Source organism: Myotis yumanensis, unplaced genomic scaffold (assembly GCF_028538775.1).
Source record: "Myotis yumanensis isolate MYYU_CA2020_CCGP unplaced genomic scaffold, mMyoYum1.0.hap1 SCAF_6, whole genome shotgun sequence".
Classification (NCBI taxonomy): domain Eukaryota; kingdom Metazoa; phylum Chordata; class Mammalia; order Chiroptera; family Vespertilionidae; genus Myotis; species Myotis yumanensis.
Window position 1 is genome coordinate 76,892,160 of NW_027223757.1, and position 21,667 is coordinate 76,913,826.

Below are 21,667 nucleotides of genomic sequence, written 5' to 3' on the forward strand. Positions count from 1 at the left end.
GATATTGGGAAGACTGCAGTGGAGCAGATTTGGGGGATGAGGAGACAAATCGGGAGTTAAGTTCTGAACATGTTTAGTTTAAGGTGTCTATTAAACATTAAAAAGAGATGTCAAATAGGCAATTACAAATTATAGGCACAGAATATCATCCTATAAAGGACATTTCAAGCTATGCATCTCTGGACCAAAAGAATAAGCAGAGAGAAGTCCAAAGACTGAGCCCTATGCACACCCATGTTCCTGCCTTCTGCTTTTTAAGATTGAAAGGGATGAAACTGCCTTTGGCAATAGGAACTTGGCCTCAGAATGGGAGGCAGGGAGGAAATACAAACACACTCTTTAAAGAATAAAATAAACTTAATTTCTATTTAAAATAAAAAATTTTAAATTATATGCGTTACTTATAAACAAATCTTCTAGCTCTAGCCGGTTTGGTTCAGTGGATAGAGCATCGGCCTGTGGACTAAAGGGTCCCAGGTTTGATTCCAGTCAAGGGCACATGCCGTGGTTGTGGGCTCGATCCCCAGTAGGGGGTGTTTAGGAGGCAGCCCATCAATGATTCTCTCTCATCATTGATGTTTCTCTCTCTCTCCCTCTTCCTTCCTCTCTGAAATCAATAAAAATATATTAAAAATAAAAGGATAAAATCTCAATTAAAAAAACACAAATCTTCTAGACTATGTCACATGATCATTACAATTGAATCCAAATTCTATGTGCATCTACAGTAGTGAACTATGACCACATAATCATTTTGTAAAATCTAAACAATTCCTTCTGAAACAAAAAGAAAAATTAACTAAGGTAAAGCTCAGTTTTGGCTTTATATTCACTTTAGTACATTCAGATTGTATAGAGAAAAGAAGTAACTGGTTACATATACATGAATGACCTGGTGCATGGATTCGTTCACAATGAAAGGAAATTAATTAGAAGGTGGCCAGTGGGGCGGTACTGGGTGAGACTGGCCAGACACGCCCTGAAGCCAACCTACCTCACTCAGTCCCTCCCCAGCGTCTGCTTAGTGGGCAGGGTCCCTCAGGCAGGTGGGGTCCCTTGGCCTGACCTGCGGGGACCAGGCCAAAACTGGGTCTCTGATATCCCCCGAGTGGTCCCGGAGTGTGAGAGGGCCCTCTGCAAAGTTGCTGTCATACGAGGGTGTGGAACGCAAATTCAAGTGTACAGTAAACCAGATTCAGGACCAACAGTGTCCCAGGAACAACATAACCCACGGCTGAAGGTGGAATCCCGCGGCCCTGCGAGGAATCAAGCTCCCTCCTCTCTGGTTTTGGGGTGTGTCACCCGAGAACTACTGCTGCCAAGTCACTGCAGCTCAGCAGCTCCTGCGTTGAGTGTCTGCTCCCTAGTGGTCACTGCATGTCATAGTAACTGGTCAGATGGTCGGATACTTAGCATATTAGCCTTTTATATATATAGATGGTATATTTGGTACTAATCGAAGAAATTGACTATTCAGTTAATTAGGGCACAAAATTCTCAAGTTCTCTGGTTATTTGGGAGTTTGTTTTCTGACATAAATGGTAAGTGGTAAAAATTTTATCTATTAAAACATCCCCTAGGAGTGTTTTTCTGTCTTTACATTCAGCTCTGATCACTTAATATGGATCAGTTTGTGCAATAAACACTTGGATTTTCTCTGGCATATGACCTACACATATAGCTACAACTACATGTTTTCAATATGTAATTCATGTTACAGAGAGCCAAGTTAATATGTGAGGTCTCAGTTAAATAATACTCTAACTCCTAAAATATTTATTTGATTGTTAATCAAAAAAGTACTTATTGCCCTAGCTGGTTTGGCTCAGTGGATAGAGCATCGGCCTGTGGACTAAAGGGTCCCAGGTTCAATTCTGGTCAAGAGCACAGGCCCGGGTGCTCAATCCCTGGTCGGGGGCATGTAAGAGGCAGCCAATCAATGATTCTCCCTCATCATTGATGTTTCTATCTCTCTCCCCTCTCTGAAATCAATAAAAATATATTAAAAAATAAATAAAATCAATAAAACATATATTTTTAAATGTGGTACATTTACACCATGGAATACTATGCAGTTATAAAACAGAAGGATCTCTTACCCTTTGAGACAGCCTGGAGGGACCTGGACACATTGATGTTTTTCTCTCTCTCTGCCCTCCCTCCTTCCCTCCCTCCCTCCTTCCTTCCACTCTCTGAAAATCAATGAGAAAAATATCCTCAGGTGAGGATTAACAACAACAACAAAAATTCATCTCATTTTAAAAACTAATGTTTATTGAGAATCAATCACAGGAAAGTTAGTCCAGGAGGGGGGGAAACAGCATGTGCAAAGGCCCTGTAATGGGGGAGGGGAGTATGCTACCGTTTCAACAGAATAAGGAAAACAAATCAATTGTGAATGAAACACAGTGGGTTAGGAAAAGATAGGCCCAAGAGGAGGGTGGAGAAACAGCAGGGAGGGCCAGACCCAGTAGGACTGTGAGGAACCTGTAGAGTTGGATCTTAGCCTACACACTGGGAAAGCCATGAGAATGTTTTAGGTCAGTACGTGACAATCTGAAACCTACTTTTTTTTTTTAGAATAAACACCTTTATTACATGAGCTAAGATTGGAGGGAAGAGGATTTATTTGCTTTTCCAGTCCTTTGATTTTCCTCAAATAGAACTCCAGCTCCTTGACCTCAAGCACATAGCCCTCTGCTCAGCCACACTGGCCTGGTCTTGAAGCGATGCATGAAAGAAGGTTGCCCTGCTGGAACTGCTCCTCAAGAAGACGGCTGATTTTTGCATTCTTTTTTCTTTCCTCATATTTCTTCTGAATTTTCTTTGATTGTTTTTTCTTCAAAATCCCTTCCTCTTCAGGAGTCAGCTTGGCCCCTTCTTGTAGCCCAGGGGCAGTGCGTAGTGGGACTCGTACCACTCGGTACGCTGTGCTGTCAACGAGCACAATGCAGTTCTTTACTAGGGTCTTGGTGGGGACCATCTTGTTGTTGGATGCATTGTATACAACATCAATAATCCTTGTTTTGCGCATACAACACTCTGAGCCCCAGGAGAAGTTGCCCACGTCCAGCCTCAAGGCTAGGTACTTCTTGTTGCCTCCGGGCACTTGGACTGTGTGTATGCGGAGGGGTCCAATCTTAGTGTTGTTTCGGTTCTTGTGGTAGGGCTTTCTCTTGCCCCTGATCTTGCGGCGCCGGCTGGAAAGAGAAAACGCAAAACTGATACCTACTTTTAAAAGATAAGCCTGCCTGCTAATTGGAAAATTAATTGTAAGTAGAGAGATGAAAATAAATGAGCAAAGTAGTTATACATTTTAGAGATGGAAATGATAGAGCTTGTGAGGGAAAAGAATCAAGGATGATTTTCAGGTTGGGGGACAAAAGCAGCTAGGTGAATAGCGGTAATATTTACTATACTGGTTGAGAGAGTCTGAAGGCATTTTCACAGAAAAATGACATAATGTGCTTTGGGTACTAAACCAAGCACTGGACATGCTACGAGCATAAAAAAAACAGGTGTGGGACTACTACAAAGGTTAACAGTATGTTAACAGTTAACATTGCTTGTTTGAACTATGACAGTGTAGAGGAAATGGAAGTGAGATATACTTGAATTGGCAACTCATTGAAAGGGAAGAAAACCTGAAATGGCTTAGGTTTCACACTTTACCTAGTGGAGCCATACAGAAAGAGCACATCTATAAGAAAAGGTAGTGGTCTGGGTGAAAGACATACAGAACCTGAGGTGCCCACAGCTCATCCAGGTGGAGATATCTTATGGCATTTTCAAAAAGGTCAGAATTGGAAGTATCAATAGTTGTCTACTTTGAGATGACAGCTGAAACCATAAAAGTGGGCAAGATCTCTCTGAGGAATCTCTATATATAAAAGGCTAATATGCTAAGTGTCCATCTGGGTAATGATATCACGTAGCAATGCCTGGCTTCCTCTCCCTAGTGATGGCTAGCCTCCTTGCAGTTTCTTCAGCCCAGGAGTACGACTTGCCTTATAGCCAGGTGCAAACATTTCACACTTTAACCAAATGTCTGTGAAGCGTTTTCCCCGTGCCTCATCTCCTTTGATCCTCACAGAAGTCCTGGAGTAGGTAGATAGGAGACTCAGTGGAATCCTATTTTCTTTTCATTAGCCAGAAAATGGAGATTTAGAAAGTTTAGAAACTTGACCCGACTGAAAAGAAGTAAGAAATTGTGGACCTTGGAAATGACTTCAGGTTTTCTCACTGTGCAGAATATAGTCAAACACTGCTGCAGTTAAATATTTTACCCTTTGTTCTCCCTGCATTATCTACAATAATAATCTTTGTGTTGATATTTACTGCTGTGTTGCTGACAATTACCTGAAAGAGAAGTTGGGGTGCTTCACTGGGCTGGAAAAAGTTTAGCTAAATCAGAGAGCAGGTCTAATTAAGCAAGTTTATTCTATATATATATATAAAAGGTTAAGCTGTCTCACACATGCACAATACATATAAAGCTCTCGCTGGCGCCAATCGCACGTGTGTGTTTTGATCTGTCATTGTCGGTCATGAAATTGGTTGACACTTCTATTATAAAGGGCGAGTAGTGATATTAAAATATTTCTTCTAATTAACTTCCTTTCAATGTGGATGAATTCGTGCACCGGGCCACTAGTATAAAATAATGAGAACAGACCCTTTACAATGCTAACAGTTAAAAATGAGAGGAGAAGGGGAGGCCAGAGTAGGAGCAGCCAGATGGAGAGAGAGAGGAAAACCAGAGGAGTGAAGATTCAGTGCAGCAAGAGAAAAGCAAAGTTTCAAGAAGGAAGAGAGGATCAACAATGGCAAATATTGTAAACAGGTCAAAGGGAATGCTGGCAAAAAAAAAAAAAATAGTTCTGGGCTTGAGGGCAGAGAGATGTCAAATTGTAAGTGATCTGACAGTCAAGTGAGAAAGGAAGTTGTTAAAGGGGTCACAAGGTAGAAATTTTAAGGCAGCATACTTTGATCCTAGGTAAAAAACTTACTAGCTGTTTGAAATGGAAGTAGTATGAAAGTTAAAGATAAGAGAGATGAAAGAATAACATCAGGAACACAGAGTGGGATATGAGGGTGGGAAGTTGAACATAGAGGGTGACAATGAGAACTGTTATGGGAACAAAGAAAAAAGATGAGGGTGTTCACAGCACATGTCCTGGTCATTAACACCTGCGTAAGGAACGAAGTTATACTCTAAAGATAAGGGACAGTACATTAATTTGCTATTAATTTAACTATGAGTATTTCTAAAAAAAATTAAACATATTTAATTCAGAAAAACCATAAATTCCTCTTCTAAAAAAAATCTTAGTTTCAAAACCATGGGTTTAACTACTCTCTACCTTATTATCTATGGTAAGGATTATTTATCTAGAAATTTTGATGATCCAAGTAAAATGAATAGGAAATTTAAAATATAAGTATACTACTTCATGCCTACTATCTTTTAAAAATGAATTATTAATACTATTTTAAAAGCATAAATTAAGTAATGACAATAAGCATAAAATAACATAGAAGAACAAAAATATAAAGAAGCCTATTTTCTATTAAGGCACAATTTCCCCCTCTCTGCATTTCAATAATACTTTCCATGACATATATAACTTTATCACTTTCTAGTTTATCATAGTTATTTGCTATTCTTTTCAATAAAAATTGAGCCTACCAGGATTTATATCTTGATAAATTATTAAATACCTATCTCACTCCTCTCTTGTATTTTCACCCCTCTCCCTTAGCTACTGATTTTGCAGTGCCTGTCACAGCTGTGAATCAAGAAGAGAAACAAGAAACAAGTAAAGAAATAGCCATATGTATAACTGATACCAGTTAGTGGATATTAGGTTTATTATGAATGAATATGTGAATTTTTCCTATCAAATGTGATAATTGAGATGGGAAAATGGGGGTTATATTGATTCTAGCTGATACATTAAAAATTGTGTAAATTCATTGATTATTAATGTAAATAGCACAGTTCTACCACCAGACTAAATTTTATCCAGAATTCCTTTAATATTTTAAAAAATGTTTTTGTTGATTACTTTAGAGAGAGAGGAAAGGAGATGGAGAGAGAAACACTGATGTGAGAGAAAAACTTCAATCGGTTGCTCCTGCATGCACCCCAACCTGGATATGTTCCCTGACCAGAAATCGAACTGGTGACCCTTTGATGCATGGGATATGCTCAATTAGCCACAACAACCAGACTATTTATATCTTCCATAGGTACTCAATATATGTTGTCTAGCTGGATGAAAATAGTATAGCCATTGAACAAAAATAACATTAAAGGATCAAAAAATAGGTTAAGAGTAAATTAGGAAAGGTAACTTATAAAAACTGCTCAGTAATTCTCAGTCCCAGTTATACATAAAAATCACTGGAAATCTGAATCATTGAGGATTGGAGAAGTATCTAAGTTTCTTAAAAGTCCCATCAGTGCCCTGGCTGTGGCTCAACTGGTTGGAGCTTCGTCCCGCATATCAAAAAGGGCGGGTTTGATTCCCAGTCAGGGCACATACCTAGGTTGTGGGTATGATCCCTAGTCGGGGTGCATATGGGAGGCAACTAATCGGTTTCTCTCTCACATTGATGTTTCTCTCTCCACCCCACTCCTCCTCGCCCTGTTTCTAAAAACAATAAAAAGCATATCTACAGGTGAGATTAAAAAAAAAAGTCCCATCAGTCATTCCAATGCATGGCCATAGTTAGGACCACTTGGCCTTAGTGAAAAGAGGAGACTCACTGACAAGGAAAACAAAAGATGATGTGGAAATGTCAACAGATGGAAATAAGGTAACTCCCAGTACAAAAGCATAAGAGTAAATGAGACACAAACACAATGTTATACCACCCTTGAGTTATGCCATGCCAAGCCGAAAGTGTTCCCTAAAAGTCAGAAACTTAGGAAGACAGCCCAGAGAAAACTGACAACAGATGGAGTTGTACTCATGATGACATCTTGCATTTCATGGAGGTTAAGGATTTGTCATCATTACAAAATATAAAACTTTAAAAAGTAGGAAACACAGAGGAGGTAAACATAGAGCAATATGAACTCAGAATTCAGAATTCACCCAACCTTCCCTTAACTGTATTTGGAAAATATTTCAGTGAAGTCTATGGGGAATTACTTTCTGTAATCAGCTTCCTGACTAAAGAAAGGCCCTTTTGCCGAAACCGGTTTGGCTCAGTGGATAGAGCGTCGGCCTGCGGACTGAAAGGTCCCAGGTTCGATTCCGGTCAAGGGCATGTACCTGGGTTGCGGGCACATCCCCAGTGGGGAGTGTGCAAGAGGCAGCTGATCGATGTTTCTCTCTCATCGATGTTTCTAACTCTCTATCTCTCTCCCTTCCTCTCTGTAAAAAATCAATAAAATATATTTAAAAAAAAAAAAAAAAAAAAAAAAAAAAAAAAAAAAAAAAAAAAAAAAAAAAAAAAAAAAGAAAGGCCCTTTCAAACCTGAGTTCAGCTGTCTATGACTAAGGGATGAGGCATTTGAATAATTTTTCTCTTCAGAGTACTCTGGAAAACCTGTGGTTTATCGTTGACTTTTCTGCAAAGACTTGGCTCTCAGAAATTTGAATTCAAGGGGTACCCTAAAATCCCATATGGTACCTTTTTGTCAAAAGCCACATGCGCAGGAATAAATTCCGGAGGTGCAGCTGGCTTAGGTTCACCATAAGTTAGAAGTGGTGCCTTATTGGCCAACTCATCCAGGTCAGCCTGGGACAGCTGGTTGACCTGGAGCCGGTCCCCGCCTATTCCAACCGTTGGACGACGAGCCATTGCATAGCCATGCGTGTAGCTCAGTGTCTGGCTTCTATGGAAGTCTGTTTTCTGAAGAAGAAAAGAAGTGCATCATTAATAAAATTGGTTAGGTAAAAGGGCTCACTTTCAAACATATCATAACTTAAACTTTTGCTTATAAACAACACAAACCTTCTATCAAAAAGTATACCTATAGCCCTAGCTGGTTTGGCTCAGTGGATAGAACATCAGCCTGTGGACTGAAGGGTCCCAGGTTCAATTCTGGTCAAGGGCACATGCCCAGGTTGCTGGCTTGATCCCCAGGGTGGGGCGTGCAGAAGGCAGCCAATCAATGATTCTCTCTCCTCACTGATGTTCTATCTCTCTCCTTCTCTGAAATCAATAAAAAATATTTTATTTTTTTAAAAACAGTATACCTATACAAGTTTCTGATATTTTTGGCCAGGAACAAGGAGGGCAGCAGCATCCTGAGTTTAAAACATAAAGCCGTGCTCCGGAACACCCAATTCATTACCAGCTCACTTCTCACGAGAAACCAAAATATTAATTTCAGTTTCTCAAAATACTATTTTTTCACTGGACTTCCCATGTTTTTTGTCATATCTAGTGGTCACAGACTATGGAACGTAAAAGAGCTGGTTCTGCGAAATCAATTTTTACTTGAAAAGAAAGACCTTTCTTGTTACAATGACACTGATACATTCACCCAACTCTTTGGAAAGAAAGTAGATATTATATATTTAAAATCTTGAACTCAATAATTCCACCTCAATCCTTTATTTTAAGGATATAATCTAAAATTATCAGAAATAATAATATGCCTAAAGTTGACCATTATAACTTTAATTACAATAATAAAAACGCTGGAAACAATCGAAAATCATACATATGAGTAAGTGACGGAAAACTCAGTGGACTACTATTATGCAGTCATTAAAATACTAGTTTTAAAGACTATGTAGCAATCCAGGAGAAAAGTTTGATTTAATAAGCCCCAAAAGCAGCCTATGAAAGTATATGTACTACAATTACAACCTGAAAAGAGACTAGATTTGGTGAATGCTCTGTTTGTATTAAACATTTCTGAATGATGTCAATTTTTTTCCCCAATGAACTCATTTTTATTGGGGATTTGGAAAAAAATATTAAATAAAAAATAAAGAAGTGTAAAGGAAATAAATGTGAAGATAGAGGGGCTAAAATGGTGACACAGGAGGCCCTAGTGTCCGTCCTCATGCCCTCACAAAGATCAATGGTTAGTCAGCTATCTATAAACAACACAGAACAAAAAAATCTGACAGTAATCTCACAAAAAGAGAAGGAAGATAACTTCATTTTGCCAGTATCATCCCATCCCCCAGCATCAAGAGGGAGCTACCGATCTAGATAGATTTCTCCTCTCCAGGAAAAAAAAAAGAGGGTGACAACCAGTTTCACCCAGAGCAGCTAAGCTGATGTGTATAAAGCCGGCTAGGAACAAGGAAGAAAAACAGGGGCTGCTGGCAGCAGCCACTGAGTGGGAGTGACTGCACTTCACAGAGAACTGCTCAGTGGAAAAACCCAGCCGATTTTGCCACTTACCTGAAGCCAATAGCAAGTATAGCTGTAGCCACTGTGTACTTCCTGCAGACTTCACCCCACAGGTATTCATGTCTGCTGACACCAGCGACCTGAGTCCCTCCACTCTCCCTCTCTTTCCCATGTCCCGACCAGCGGTAGCAAGTTCAGGTCTCTGCAGCTGCTCAAGCATAAGATCCCAGCATAGACACCCTCCACCCTTGCCCCAATGACCCCCACTGCTGTGCATGAGCTTGGAGCTAGCCCAGGGGTGGGCAAACTTTTTGACTCGAGGGCCGCAATGGGTTCTTAAACTGGACCGGGGGCCAGAACAAAAGCATGGATGGAGTGTTTGTGTGAACTAATATAAATTCAAAGTAAACATCATTACATAAAAGGGTACAGTCTTTTTTTTTTTTTTTAGTTTTATTCATTTCAAGCGGGCCGTAGTTTGCCCACGGCTGAGCTAGCCCCTCCAGTTGCGCACCTGCCATGTAACTGGCCTTACCTCATCACAGGCCTCCCCTGCAGTGTGCACGCCCAGGGGTGAGTGTGCACCTGAAGAGTGTATGCAGCCACAGAGAGCATGCCGGCAACCAGGGCCTCTGTAGCAGCCAGTGAGGCCACAGTTGGCCCCAGACCTGCTGCTGCTCTGGCCTCCTCTACTATCATGTGTCTGCAAATAGCCCCTGCCACTACACTGCCACCTGCAACTATGTGCACACCACTGGTTCTGGGTCTCCAATGCTGCCTGCATTGGTCCTGAGCAGCTGGACCTGGAGGTGCCATGGAAGACCCCAACAGCCTTTGCAGCCACTGCAGAACACTTACAGTGCTTGCCAAGAACCAGACAGTTGTCAATGCGGTACACACCAGTGGCCTGAGCTGAAGAGACATCATGCCGACCCATAACCCTGCCAGACCTAGTACTGCTACACAGAACACTTGGTGTCCTGCAGCACTGGACCCAGGATCGCAGCACACTTCCACCAGCAGTGAAACTATTCCCTTCCCAAAGCCAGTCCATAAAGTTTGGCAGAGGTGACTGCTTTTTCAAATGTGAAGGCACCTGTGCAAGATGGCAGGGATCATGAAAAATGACTCCACCAAAGGAATACAGTAAACCTATAATAACTGCCCCCCTAAAAATGAAGAAGCAGAAATAACCTGATAAAAAAAAAAACACACCTCAAAACAGTAAAACTTCGACATAACAAACTATTTTGGGCAAGGAGGTATCCGTTAAAGCCACAAGTCCACTATATAATAAAGTAGGGTTTCCAAATGCATATGTTAAAAAACTGACAAATTAGTTTACCGTTTTTACTTATGTAGACACATCTGTGTAGTTAAAATTATGTATGAAAAGTTTAATTTCACAGAAAAGCTTTCTATATGTGTAACGGTAATTTTAAATTTATACTAGAGGCCCAGTGCATGAAAATATACTAGAGGCCCAGCCTGCCCCCTCTCACAGTCCGGGAGCCCTCAGGGGTGGGAACCCACACCTCTGCTGCTGCCACTGCCGGCAGCGCAAGCCTCAGCCGGCCCTGGTTACCTGAGCCTCGGGCGGCCCTGGGCGGCTGGGGGGCTGAGTGGACTGGGGGACTCCGGAGGCAGGCACGCTGGTGGGGCTGAGGGGACTGGGTGCCGCCATCTTGTGGCTGTGGGCACCGCCTCTTTGAGGGCGTGGCAGTCAATTAGCATATTCCCTCCTTATTGGCTATGGGCACCGCCATCTTTGAGGGCGGGGCAGTCAATTAGCATATTCCCTCCTTATTGGCTGTGGGCACCGCCATCTTTGCAACAGTGTGAGGGTCAATTAGCATATTCCCTCTTTATTAGATAAGATAGGTCTAGTAAATGTGTGCATTCACCCAGTCACTGTGAGTAAACAAATGCACATGGCAGGGGTGTGGCTTAGAGCCCTGGGAACATAGGCCAGCATGAGTTAAAACTGCTACAGAAAGTCATGCCATGAAACAACAGAGCCAATCACAGTGCAATGTGGTGTAATCATGTGCTAATCATTCCCTGAACACTGTTTCCAAGCAGTGACTCTTGGATTTAAATATGTAGACTATAGTTGTAGATATGCAATATTTATGTTGACAAAATTACTAGTGTTTTTTCCAACATGTGGCCTCGTCACTAAAATTTGTTAAAAATAACAGTGAATTAATTACATAAAAATAACCTGTTAATTTAATTATAAGCAAATCTTGGTTAAAAGCCTTTTTAAATTAATACTAATTTTCACATATGACATACCGACTGGAAATTTTGTCCCTTAAATCTGTAGTTCATTAAATTGAGGGTTTACTGTAATTATCTTAAAGATGTTCAGAAAGCTACAAGAGAACACAGATAAATGACTTAACAATATCAGGAAAATAATACAAGAATAAAATGAGAAATTCAACAAAGAGATAGAAAACATTAAAAAGAACCAAACAAATTTTGGAGCTGAAGAATAAAATGATTGAACTGAAGAATGCAAAAGTAGCTTTAACAGAAGACTTGAACAAGTAGAAGAAAGAATTTGGGAGTTAGAAGACAAATCAATTGAAATTTCCAATACGAGGAGCAATAAAAATATAAAAAAAAGAAGGACAATGAATGAAGCCTATGGAACTTACAGGACATTAATAAGAGAAATAATGTATGCATCTTGGGAGTCCCAGAAGGAGTAGTTAAGGAGAAAGAAGTAGAATACTTATTTAAAGAAATAATGGCTGAGAACTCCCCAAACCTGAAGAGAGGGAGGGATATCCAAGTTCATGAAGCTAATCCGTCACCCCAAAATTTCAAACCAAAATAATCTTCTCCAAGATACATGACAACAAAACTATCTACATCAGAGACAAAGAGATAATTTTTAAAAACAGTAAAAGAAAAAAAATCTCTCCTACAAGGGAACCTCCATAACCCTATCACACTATCCTTGCAGGCCAGGAGAGAATGAGATGATATATCCAAAGTGCTGAATGAAAGCAACTGCCAACCAAGAATATTTTACCCAAAAAAGTTGTGCTTCAGAAATAAAGGTGAGATAAAACTTTATCACCACTAAACCTAACTGAAGAGAAATACTGTAAGAAGTTCATCAAGCTGAAATAAAAAGGCATTAATTTGTAAAATGAAAACATATAACACACAGGTAAAGGTAAGCATATAGTCAGATTCAGAATACCCTAATACTGTAATCCGGTGATGTGTTAACACATAACTTTAGTATAAAAGTTAAAGGACAAAAGTATTAAAAACAGCTATAGCTTCAACAATCTTTTAACGGATACAGAATATAAAAAATTTAAATGTTGACATCAAAAAACATAAAGGGAGGAAAGCAAAAGGGTAGAGTTTTTATATGTGATAAAAGGTAAATTGTCATTACTGTAAAAAAATATATAAATATGCTTTATGTAAACCTCATGGTAACCACAAAGCAAAAAACTACAGTTGATTCACAAAAGTTAAAGAGAAGGGAATTAAAGCATACCACTATGGAAAATCATCAATTCAAAAAGAAAAGCAGCAAGGGAGGAAGAAATGAACAAAGGAACTAAAGAACAGCCAGAAAAGCAAAAAACAGTACCAGTGCCCAGTGTTGCTCAGTGGTTAAGAGTGTTGGCCAGCACACCATCGGGTTGTGAGTTCGATTCCCAGTCAAGGACATGTACCTGGGTTGCAGGTACAATCCCTGGCACCGGGCACATGCAAGAAGGCAACCAATAGATGTGTCGTTTTTCTCACATCCATGTCTCTCTCTCTCTCCCCCCCACCCCCCAATGAAAAAATATTCTCAGGTGAAGATTAACAACAACAACAAAAGATGGTATGAGTAACTCCTTATCTATCAGTAATTACACCAAATGTAAATGAATTGATATCTTCAATCAAAAGGCAAGCTGGATGATCAGGGGGAAAAAAACCTAACTATATGCTGCCTATAAGAGACTCACTCCATCTTTAAGACCACATATAGGCTGAAGATGAAGGGATGGGCAAAGATATTCCATGCAGATGAAATGAAAAGAAAGCAGGGGTAGTATACTTATATCAAACAAAATAGACTTTAAGCCAGTGGTTCTCAACCTTCTGGCCCTTTAAATACAGTTCCTCACGTTGTGACCCAACCATAAAATTGTTTTCGTTGCTACTTCATAACTGTAATGTTGCTACTGTTATGAATCGTAATGTAAATATCTGATATGCAGGATGGTCTTAGGCGACCCCTGTGAAAGGGTCGTTTGACCGCCAAAGGGGTCGCGACCCACAGGTTGAGAACCGCTGCTTTAAGTCAAAAATGGCAATGAGAGACAAAGATGGTCATTATATAATAAGCAGGTCAATTTATCAAGAAGATATAACAACTGTAAATATTTATGTACCCAACATCAGGGCAACTCAACATGTTAAAGTAATACTAAGAGATCTGAAGAGAGAAATATACCCTTCCAAAAAAAAAAAAACAACAACAACAACAAAAAACAGTAATAGTAGGGAATTTCAATACTGCACTTTCAACAATGAATAAATCAGTCAGATAGAAAATCAACAAGGAAACACTGGACTTGAACTATACTTAAATCAAATGAACTTAACAGACATATGTAGAAAAGTCCATCCAACAATAGCAGAATACACAATCTTCTCAAGTACATATAGAACATTCTTCAGTATAGATCATATGATAGGTCACAAAACAAGTCTCAGCAGATTGAAATCATGCCAAGTATCTTTTCTAACTACAATGATATGAAATACCAGAAAGCAAGCTGGAAAATTCACAAAGAAATCAAAGGGAAATAAAAAAAATACCTTGAAACAAACAAAAACAGAAGCATAACTATGAAAGCCAGTTAGATGCTGCAAACACAGTTCTAAGAGGGAATTTTTGTAGCAATAAATAAATGTATGCATTAAGAGAGAAGAAAAATCTATATTTATGGTGTCTGAAAGATACTTAGACTTATCAGGGTAATTACTTAGTAAAGTATGGAAATGTCTTATCACTATGTTGTACATCTGAAACTAATATAATATTGCATGCCAACTGTAATTGAAAAATAATTTCTTAAAAAGGAACAAAAAAATCTCAAATAAACCACCTCACTTTATACCTCAAGAAACTAGAAAAAGAACTAAGTACAAAGTTTGTAAAAGGAAGGAAATAACAAAGATCAGAGCAGAAATAAATGAAATAGAAAAGATCAACAAAACTAAGAGCTGGTTTTCTGAAAAGATAAACAAAACTGATCAACCTTTAGGTAACTAAGAAAAAGAGAGGATTCAAATAAATATAAACAGAAATGGAATGAGACATACTGATAACACAGAAATACAAGGACCATGAGAGACTACTATTAACAGTTATATACCAACAAGCTGGATAACTGAAAATAAATGGATAAATTCCTAGAAGCATACAAGCTACCAACACTGAACCATGAAGAAACAGAAAATCTGAACAGAACAATCTACACTAATAAAAGAGAAACATGGTAATTAGCGTACAACCGCTACCCTTTTCATTGGCTAATCAGTGAGTATATGCAAATTAACTGACAACCAAGATGGCGGCCGGCAGCCATGCACTGAAGCAAGCAGGGAGGCTTGCTTGCTTCAGTGATGCGGACTCCAACGTTCCCCGCCTCACTTGCCGGCCTCTCAGTTGCAACTCTAAGCAACTATGTACTATGTTGCAAATAAGAAGCTAAACAAAACCCCAGAAACCAGCCAGACTGAAAGCCAGCCAGACTGCAACATTGTATCAATGTTTTCAGCAGCGGCCTCAGAGCTAAAGCTGGCCCAGAATAAAAAAAGAAAACAAGGAGCGGTTGGGAGCTTCAGTCACTCGCTTCAGGAAAACAGCCCTCAGCCCCTCACCCAGACTGGCCAGGCACCCCAGTGGGGACCCCTACCCAGATCCAGGACACCCTTCAGGGCAAACCAGCCGGCCCCCACCCATGCACCAGGCCTCTGTTCTATATAGTAAAAGGGTAATATGCCTCCCGGCACCGGGATCAGCGGAGCAGCGAGGCTCCCAGCACCGGGATCAGCGTGACAGGGGGCAGCGCCCAAACCCCCTGATTGCCCTGCGGTTCTGTGTGTGACAGGGGGTGGGCCACAACCTCCCTATCCACCCTGCTCTGTTTGTGACAGGGGAAGGCACCCCAACCCCCTGATCAGCCCTGCTCTGTGCCTGATAGGGGGGAGTTCCCCAATCCCCTGATCGCCCTGCGGCTCTGTGTGTGACAGGGTGTGGTGCCCCAACGCCCCCCCCACCCCACGGGCCCTACTCTGTGTGTGACAGGGTAGAGCCATAACCTCTCCATCGGCCCTGCCCCGAGTGTGACAGTGGCGGTGCCCCAACCCCCTGATCAGCCCTGCTCTGTGGGTGATAGAGGGTGGCGCCCCAACCCCCCTCCACGGGCCTTGCTCTGTGTGTGACAGGGTAGAGCCATAACCTCCCCATTGGCCCTGCCCTGAGTGTGACAGGGTGCAGTGCCCCTACCCCCTGATCCGCCCTGCTCTGTGTGTGACAGGGGGCGGTGCCCCAACTCCCCTCTCGGCCCTACTCTGTGACAGGGGGGAGCTTCTCAACCCCCTGATCGGCCCTGCTCTGTGCGTGACAGGGGGGAGCTCCCCAAACCCCTGATTGACCCTGCTCTGTGTGTGACAGGGTACGAAGCCCCAACCCCCCTGATGGGCCCTGCTCTGTGAGTGACAGGGGGCAGCGCCCCAACCCGCTGATCGGCCCTGCTCTATGCGTGACAGGGGGTGGCGCAGCAACCTCCCCATCGACCCTGCCTTGAGTGTGATGGGGCAGTGCCCCAACCCCCCAGTCGGCCCTATCCTGAGGGTGACTGAGGGTGGCATCGCAACCTCCCGATCCACCCTGCTCTGTGCATGACGGGGCGGCGCCCCAACTCCCCAATCGGCCCTGCTCTGAGCCTGACCAGGGGCTGCACCTAGGGATTGGACCTGCCCTCTGCCACCCGGGAGCAGGCCTAAGCCAGCAGGTCGTTATCTCCCGAGGGGTCCCAGACTGCGAGAGGGCACAGGCTGGGCTGGGGGACCCCCCTCCCCCGCCCCGAATGCACAAATTTTTGTGCACTGGGCCTGTAGTCTATAATAAAAGGGTAATATGCTAATTAGACTAGCCATCTTCCAGGCGTCATTCTGGTCGTCCTTCCTGAGGAAGCCAGGGCTCAAGGGAAGCAGCCCAGGTCCCAGGTGCCTGCAAGTGGCCCCAGGGAACCCAGCCCGGTCCCAGGTGCCTGTAGGTGGCCTGAGGAAAGTCAGCCTGGGTCCCGGATGCCTGCTAGTGGCCTGAGGAGGGAACCCCGGGTCCTGGGTGTTGGAGGGAAGCCGGTGTGGCAGCCCAGGGAAGGAAGGCCTAATCTTGCACAAAATTCGTGCATCAGGCCTCTAGTCTATAATAATAAAAGCATAATATGTTAATAAGACCGGACATTATTCCAGACGCCCTTCTGGACAAAGTTGGGGCAACCTATATATTCAATGCAACCTCTATCAAAATTCCAATAGCAACCTATATATTCAATGCAATCTCTATCAAAATTCCAGTAGCAGAAAAAATCCTAAAATTTGTATGGCACCACAAAAGACCCCTATTAGCCAAAGTAACGCTGAGAAAGAACAACAACACTGGAGGCATTACACTTCCGGATTTCAAATTACAGTGACCATTGAACAACACAGGTTTGAAATGTGCAGATCCACTTATACGTGAATTTTTTTTTTTCAATAGACCCTTGCAGTTCAAACCGGTGTTGTTCGAGGGTCAGTTCTGTGGTTAGAAAGCCATATATACAGAGCGCCAACTCTAGTTATATGCAAATTTTCCACTGTGCAGGACGTGTGTGCCCTTAACCCAGCAGTGGGCAAACTACGGCCCGTGGGCCGGATCCAGCCCGTTTGGAATGAATAAAACTAAAAAAAAAAAAAAGACCGTACCCTTTTATGTAATGATGTTTACTTTGAATTTATATTAGTTCACACAAACACTCCATCCATGCTTTTGTTCCGGCCCCTCCAGTCCAGTTTAAGAACCCACTGTGGCCCTCCAGTCAAAAAGTTTGCCCACCCCTGCCTTAACCCCTGAGTTGTTCAAGGGTCAATTATAGTTCGTATATTACAAAGCCATAGTAATTAAAACCATGGTGGTAATCATTTTGCAAAATATGTGTAGCAAATCAACCAGTTGTACACTTCATATTTACACAATGCTCTATATCAATTATATCTCGATAAAGTTGAAAAGAAAATTTATAGGCTAATTTTATGGAATATTTTTCCTTTTTCTGTTCTTTGTAATGGTACATTACTTTCCAAGTCATATGTATATGTATATGTGTGTATATACTTGTATATATACACACACAAAAATACATATACACATATACATAAAATTTAGGATAAACCATAAAATATCTTTTTTTTTAATATATTTTATTGATTTTTTACAGAGAGGAAGGGAGAAAGATAGAGAATTAGAAATATCGATGAGAGAGAAACATCGATCAGCTGCCTCCTGCACATCTCCTACTGGGGATGTGCCCGCAACCCAGGCACATGCCCCTGACCGGAATCGAACCCGGGACCCCTCACTCCGCAGGCCGACGCTCTATCCACTGAGCCAAACCGGTTTCGGCTAGGATAAACCATAAAATATCTTTAAGAAAATGGCTTACTTACCTACCTCCTAATTTGTCTGCAGCCCAACTTACCATCTTTCAAGATCTGTACTAACATAAAAGGCACAATAAAGTAAACTACTTTTGCTAAAAGAGTTATGGATTGTGAATTTTTTTTTAAGGTCAGACATTCAGAGTCACAAGTCAGCTGACAAGTGCTGCTCCAGATGCATAACACAAATGACACAGAACAAAATGGGCTGAGTTGACATCTTATCTAGGTAATTTTCCAGCTCCTCCTCTTCCACCTCTAAGGACCGACGCAAATCAGCTGCTTCATTTGCTTTCCCCATTTTACACACACACCGCTAACACCCCTCAACATCTGACCTTTATTAGTGGATCCTCACAGGTATCCCAAGCAAGGAAAACGAAGGCCTCCCCTCATCCTGCTTAGTCATTATGGTTTTGAATGCTGTGAGAGATATACATATGTAATCCTTCAATGCTGAAGACAGTAACCATGCTTTTCAAATTCCAAATAAGGCAAATGAGTTGATATTTGCCTAAGGTATTTAAAATATGAAATATGTTCAATGCACAGTGCATCTTATATATATAGTACAGCAATATGTTCTTAGAGCCTGGCACCTCCAGTCCACACCTCTGTTATCAACCCCCCATATCAATTCAGCCCTGCCTTGCGGGGAACCCACACTCCCAACACCAAATGCCTAGGCTGCTCCTGCACATGGGCAGGAATGTGCCTACAACACAGAGAAAAATCTGTGATGCTGTGTCAATGCAGGAATAATTTGAAGAAGAGATTCAGAATCCAAATTCCCTCATCAAACTTTCAATTCATCCCCCCACCCCCTTAATAAATTGACTATGTATTTTATCTTACCTTTATGACCATGGAGAGGAACTTACAGCTTAAATTAATCAACTATATAAATTATTATTATCTCACCTATGATAATCAGCCTACTGAATCTCAATATTGATCTGCCAACATATATTTCAGTAACCCTACTAGAATTAAAACTCTAAATAATTTTGTCAAGGGCTAAACTATGTTAGGAGAAAAAATAAACACTTTCTTCTCTCTTCAATTTATGCAACTAAATACATTTAAGTCTTTTATTAAAATGTTAGAGCAAAAATAATAGGGATGGGGTAGAAAAAAATTAATCAGTTGTAGTGCCTTGAAGGAACTGGAATGGAATTATGTTCTGCAAAGCAGGGAAGGGTGGTTTGGGAGGAAAATAGTCCTGTGTTGAAAGTCTAACTTTTGGGGAAACAACTGAGAAAAAAAAGATAATACAGGAATGGGGAGAAGATGGGAGCAAATTATAGAAAAGGCAGAAGAGCTGGACACAAAAGGGAAGGAGCTGCGTAGAAGCGTAAATGAGAAGCCTGCCGACTGTGGGAAAGAACCTGGCAGAAAGAAGAGGAAGCGTGGAAATGACACATAAGACTGAAAACGGAGCTGCGAGTGAGGAGATGACTGGGCCCAGGATCCAGGAGATGGAGGAGGCAGGGAGGACGGGCTGGGGAGAGAGAGAGAGAGTGGGGTGGGGCTCTGGGATGAGGATGACGGCGTAGGGATGCTGAGTGGGAGAAGGGGCCGAGGCTAGTGCGGAGGTGGAAGCGGTCAAGGATGGAGCTGCGCAGAGAGGGGTACATACAGTGTGGGAGAATGAGCGGGACCCAACAGAGGGCTTGGGGTGAGGTGGAGAGACGGGTCTAGAGGGAGAAGCAGCAGAGGCTAGAGCAGCAAGGAAGACCCTGGCTACGCTAATGGACTGAACGAAGGAGGCCAACTGGTGGCGTGGAAAAATTAGAAAGGGATGGAGCGGAGGATAACGAATATGAGAGGGAGGGTGAGGCTGCGTGTGGGGGGGGGGGGGGCGAGGGATGGATGGGGAGGGATGGACGACAGAATCGTGGTGGGTAAGACAGAGCAGGGTCCGGGCAGAGGCCGGGTCCGGGTCTGAAGGGCACAGAAAACAGTCTGGTGGAGGAGGAAGGAGGTGCACTAAACGGCAAGTCCAGCAAAGAAGGGGGTGGGGCGCAGGTAGCCATAGGTGGGGGTTGGGCGGCTAAGTCCTCACCGTGGGGTCCGCACAGGATGTGCCCGGGAGAAGGGGCAGACCAGGCTCGGGGTTGGACATCATCGCATCCGCTACGCCGCCGCCGCCGCCTTGGAAAGGTTTTGTGGTCCCCGGTTGCCCGGGCGACGTGCCGCGTTCGCAGGTCTCTCTGCGTTCCATGGCGCTGCCACCCAGCCCGAGCACCGGCGAGTGAAGGGGAGGGCCGCCGGCGCGGAGCAACGGGTCTGCGCGTGATCTGAAGGCGGGACTCAGCGGTCTCGCGGTAAGACGACCCCAATGAAAGGGGCGTGGTTAGTAGGCGTCGCGGAACTGGCCCCGCCCCCCCGGGCTCCCAGGCCAGGAGATAGCGACGGGGGCGGGAGAAGGCGGCGTGGGAGGAGGTGGTTGAGGGGAGACTGTAGTTCTCGCGGGGAAGTCCGGTGGCCGGAGTGGGCGTTGCATGAGTTGAAGTAGAAGGGAAGGCCCTTCCTTCCCGCCTCCCCAGGCCTCCCCGCGCCCCGGCGTCCTGAGCGCAAGCGCTTTTTCCGCTGGGAAAAGGGCGCTGGTCCCGCTGGAGTGTGAGTGGACAGAATAGTCCCCGAGATGTAAATTACACAGCGTAGAGAACATAGTCATTAATATCTAATAAGTGTGCATGTGGTCACGTGGGACCACTCTGTAAAGTGCATGATTGTCTATGTATGCTGTAACATCTGAAACGGATACAGAATAATACTGAATGTAAATTGTAATTGAAAAAATAATTTAAAAAAGAACCCTGGCCGGCCGCTCAGTGGTTAGGGCATCAGCCCGTGGACTGAAAGGTCTCGGTTTGATTGCAGTCCAGGGCAGGTAACTCGATCCCTGGCCCTGGTTGTGGCCCTAGGTGAGGCGCTACAGGAGGCAATCAATGTGTCTCAGGTGGATGTTTTTCTCTCTTTCTCTCTTCCCCTCCCTTTCACTCTCACTCTAAAAAAAAAAAAAAAAAGAAAGAAAAAATCAATGGAAAAATCCTTGGGTGAGGATTAACAACAACAAAAAAGGATGTTACCTACCCTCATGGTGCTTCCTGGGGGCAGGAGCTCTGCATTATTCATGGTTGTCTCTCTGTTGCTTGAGGATGTTCAATGAACTAATGCAACCTTGTTGCCCCTAATCCTCCCACCGCGGCATCATCTCCCTTCCCTCCCCACTCCCCCGCCGCCGTTCTCTTTTCTTTATTCTACTGTCAACCCCTGCAGTTCTGCACCCTCTCAACTCTTGCAGGCAGGGCCTTGCAATTTGGCTTCAGGACACTCGATATTGGTTGGCTGAAAACCTACAGATGCTTGTCTCAATTCTGATCTCTAGGTTATGCCTGCCTGTGGCAGCATGGAAACAGCAGAACCACGAGGGGAAACACATCTCCTTCAGAAAGAAAACTAAGTCAGAAGACTAACAATTAGTGAGGTGACATACTCTCAGCACCATATGTATTCTCACCTGTGGTGCTTTTTATAAAACTTGATTAAATTAGTCCTTAAGAGAACATGTAACTCTCCCTTGACACAT

At 42.9% G+C, this 21,667-nt stretch overlaps 1 protein-coding gene across 1 annotated transcript in view; it reads right to left on the reverse strand.

Moving 5' to 3' along the window:
• The window catches only part of EFHC1 (EF-hand domain containing 1), a 65,221-nt gene extending 44,857 nt beyond the window's left edge, over positions 1 to 20,364 (reverse strand). Inside the window, exons 1-2 of the mRNA XM_070418433.1 lie at positions 20,138 to 20,364; positions 7,645 to 7,866 (exon numbers count right to left, since the gene is read on the reverse strand). Of these exons, the coding sequence (XP_070274534.1) occupies positions 7,645 to 7,866; positions 20,138 to 20,296 (381 nt within the window). The 5' untranslated portion in view covers positions 20,297 to 20,364. The remainder of the gene's footprint in view (positions 1 to 7,644; positions 7,867 to 20,137) is intronic.
• Between the last annotated feature and the right edge of the window lie 1,303 nt (positions 20,365 to 21,667).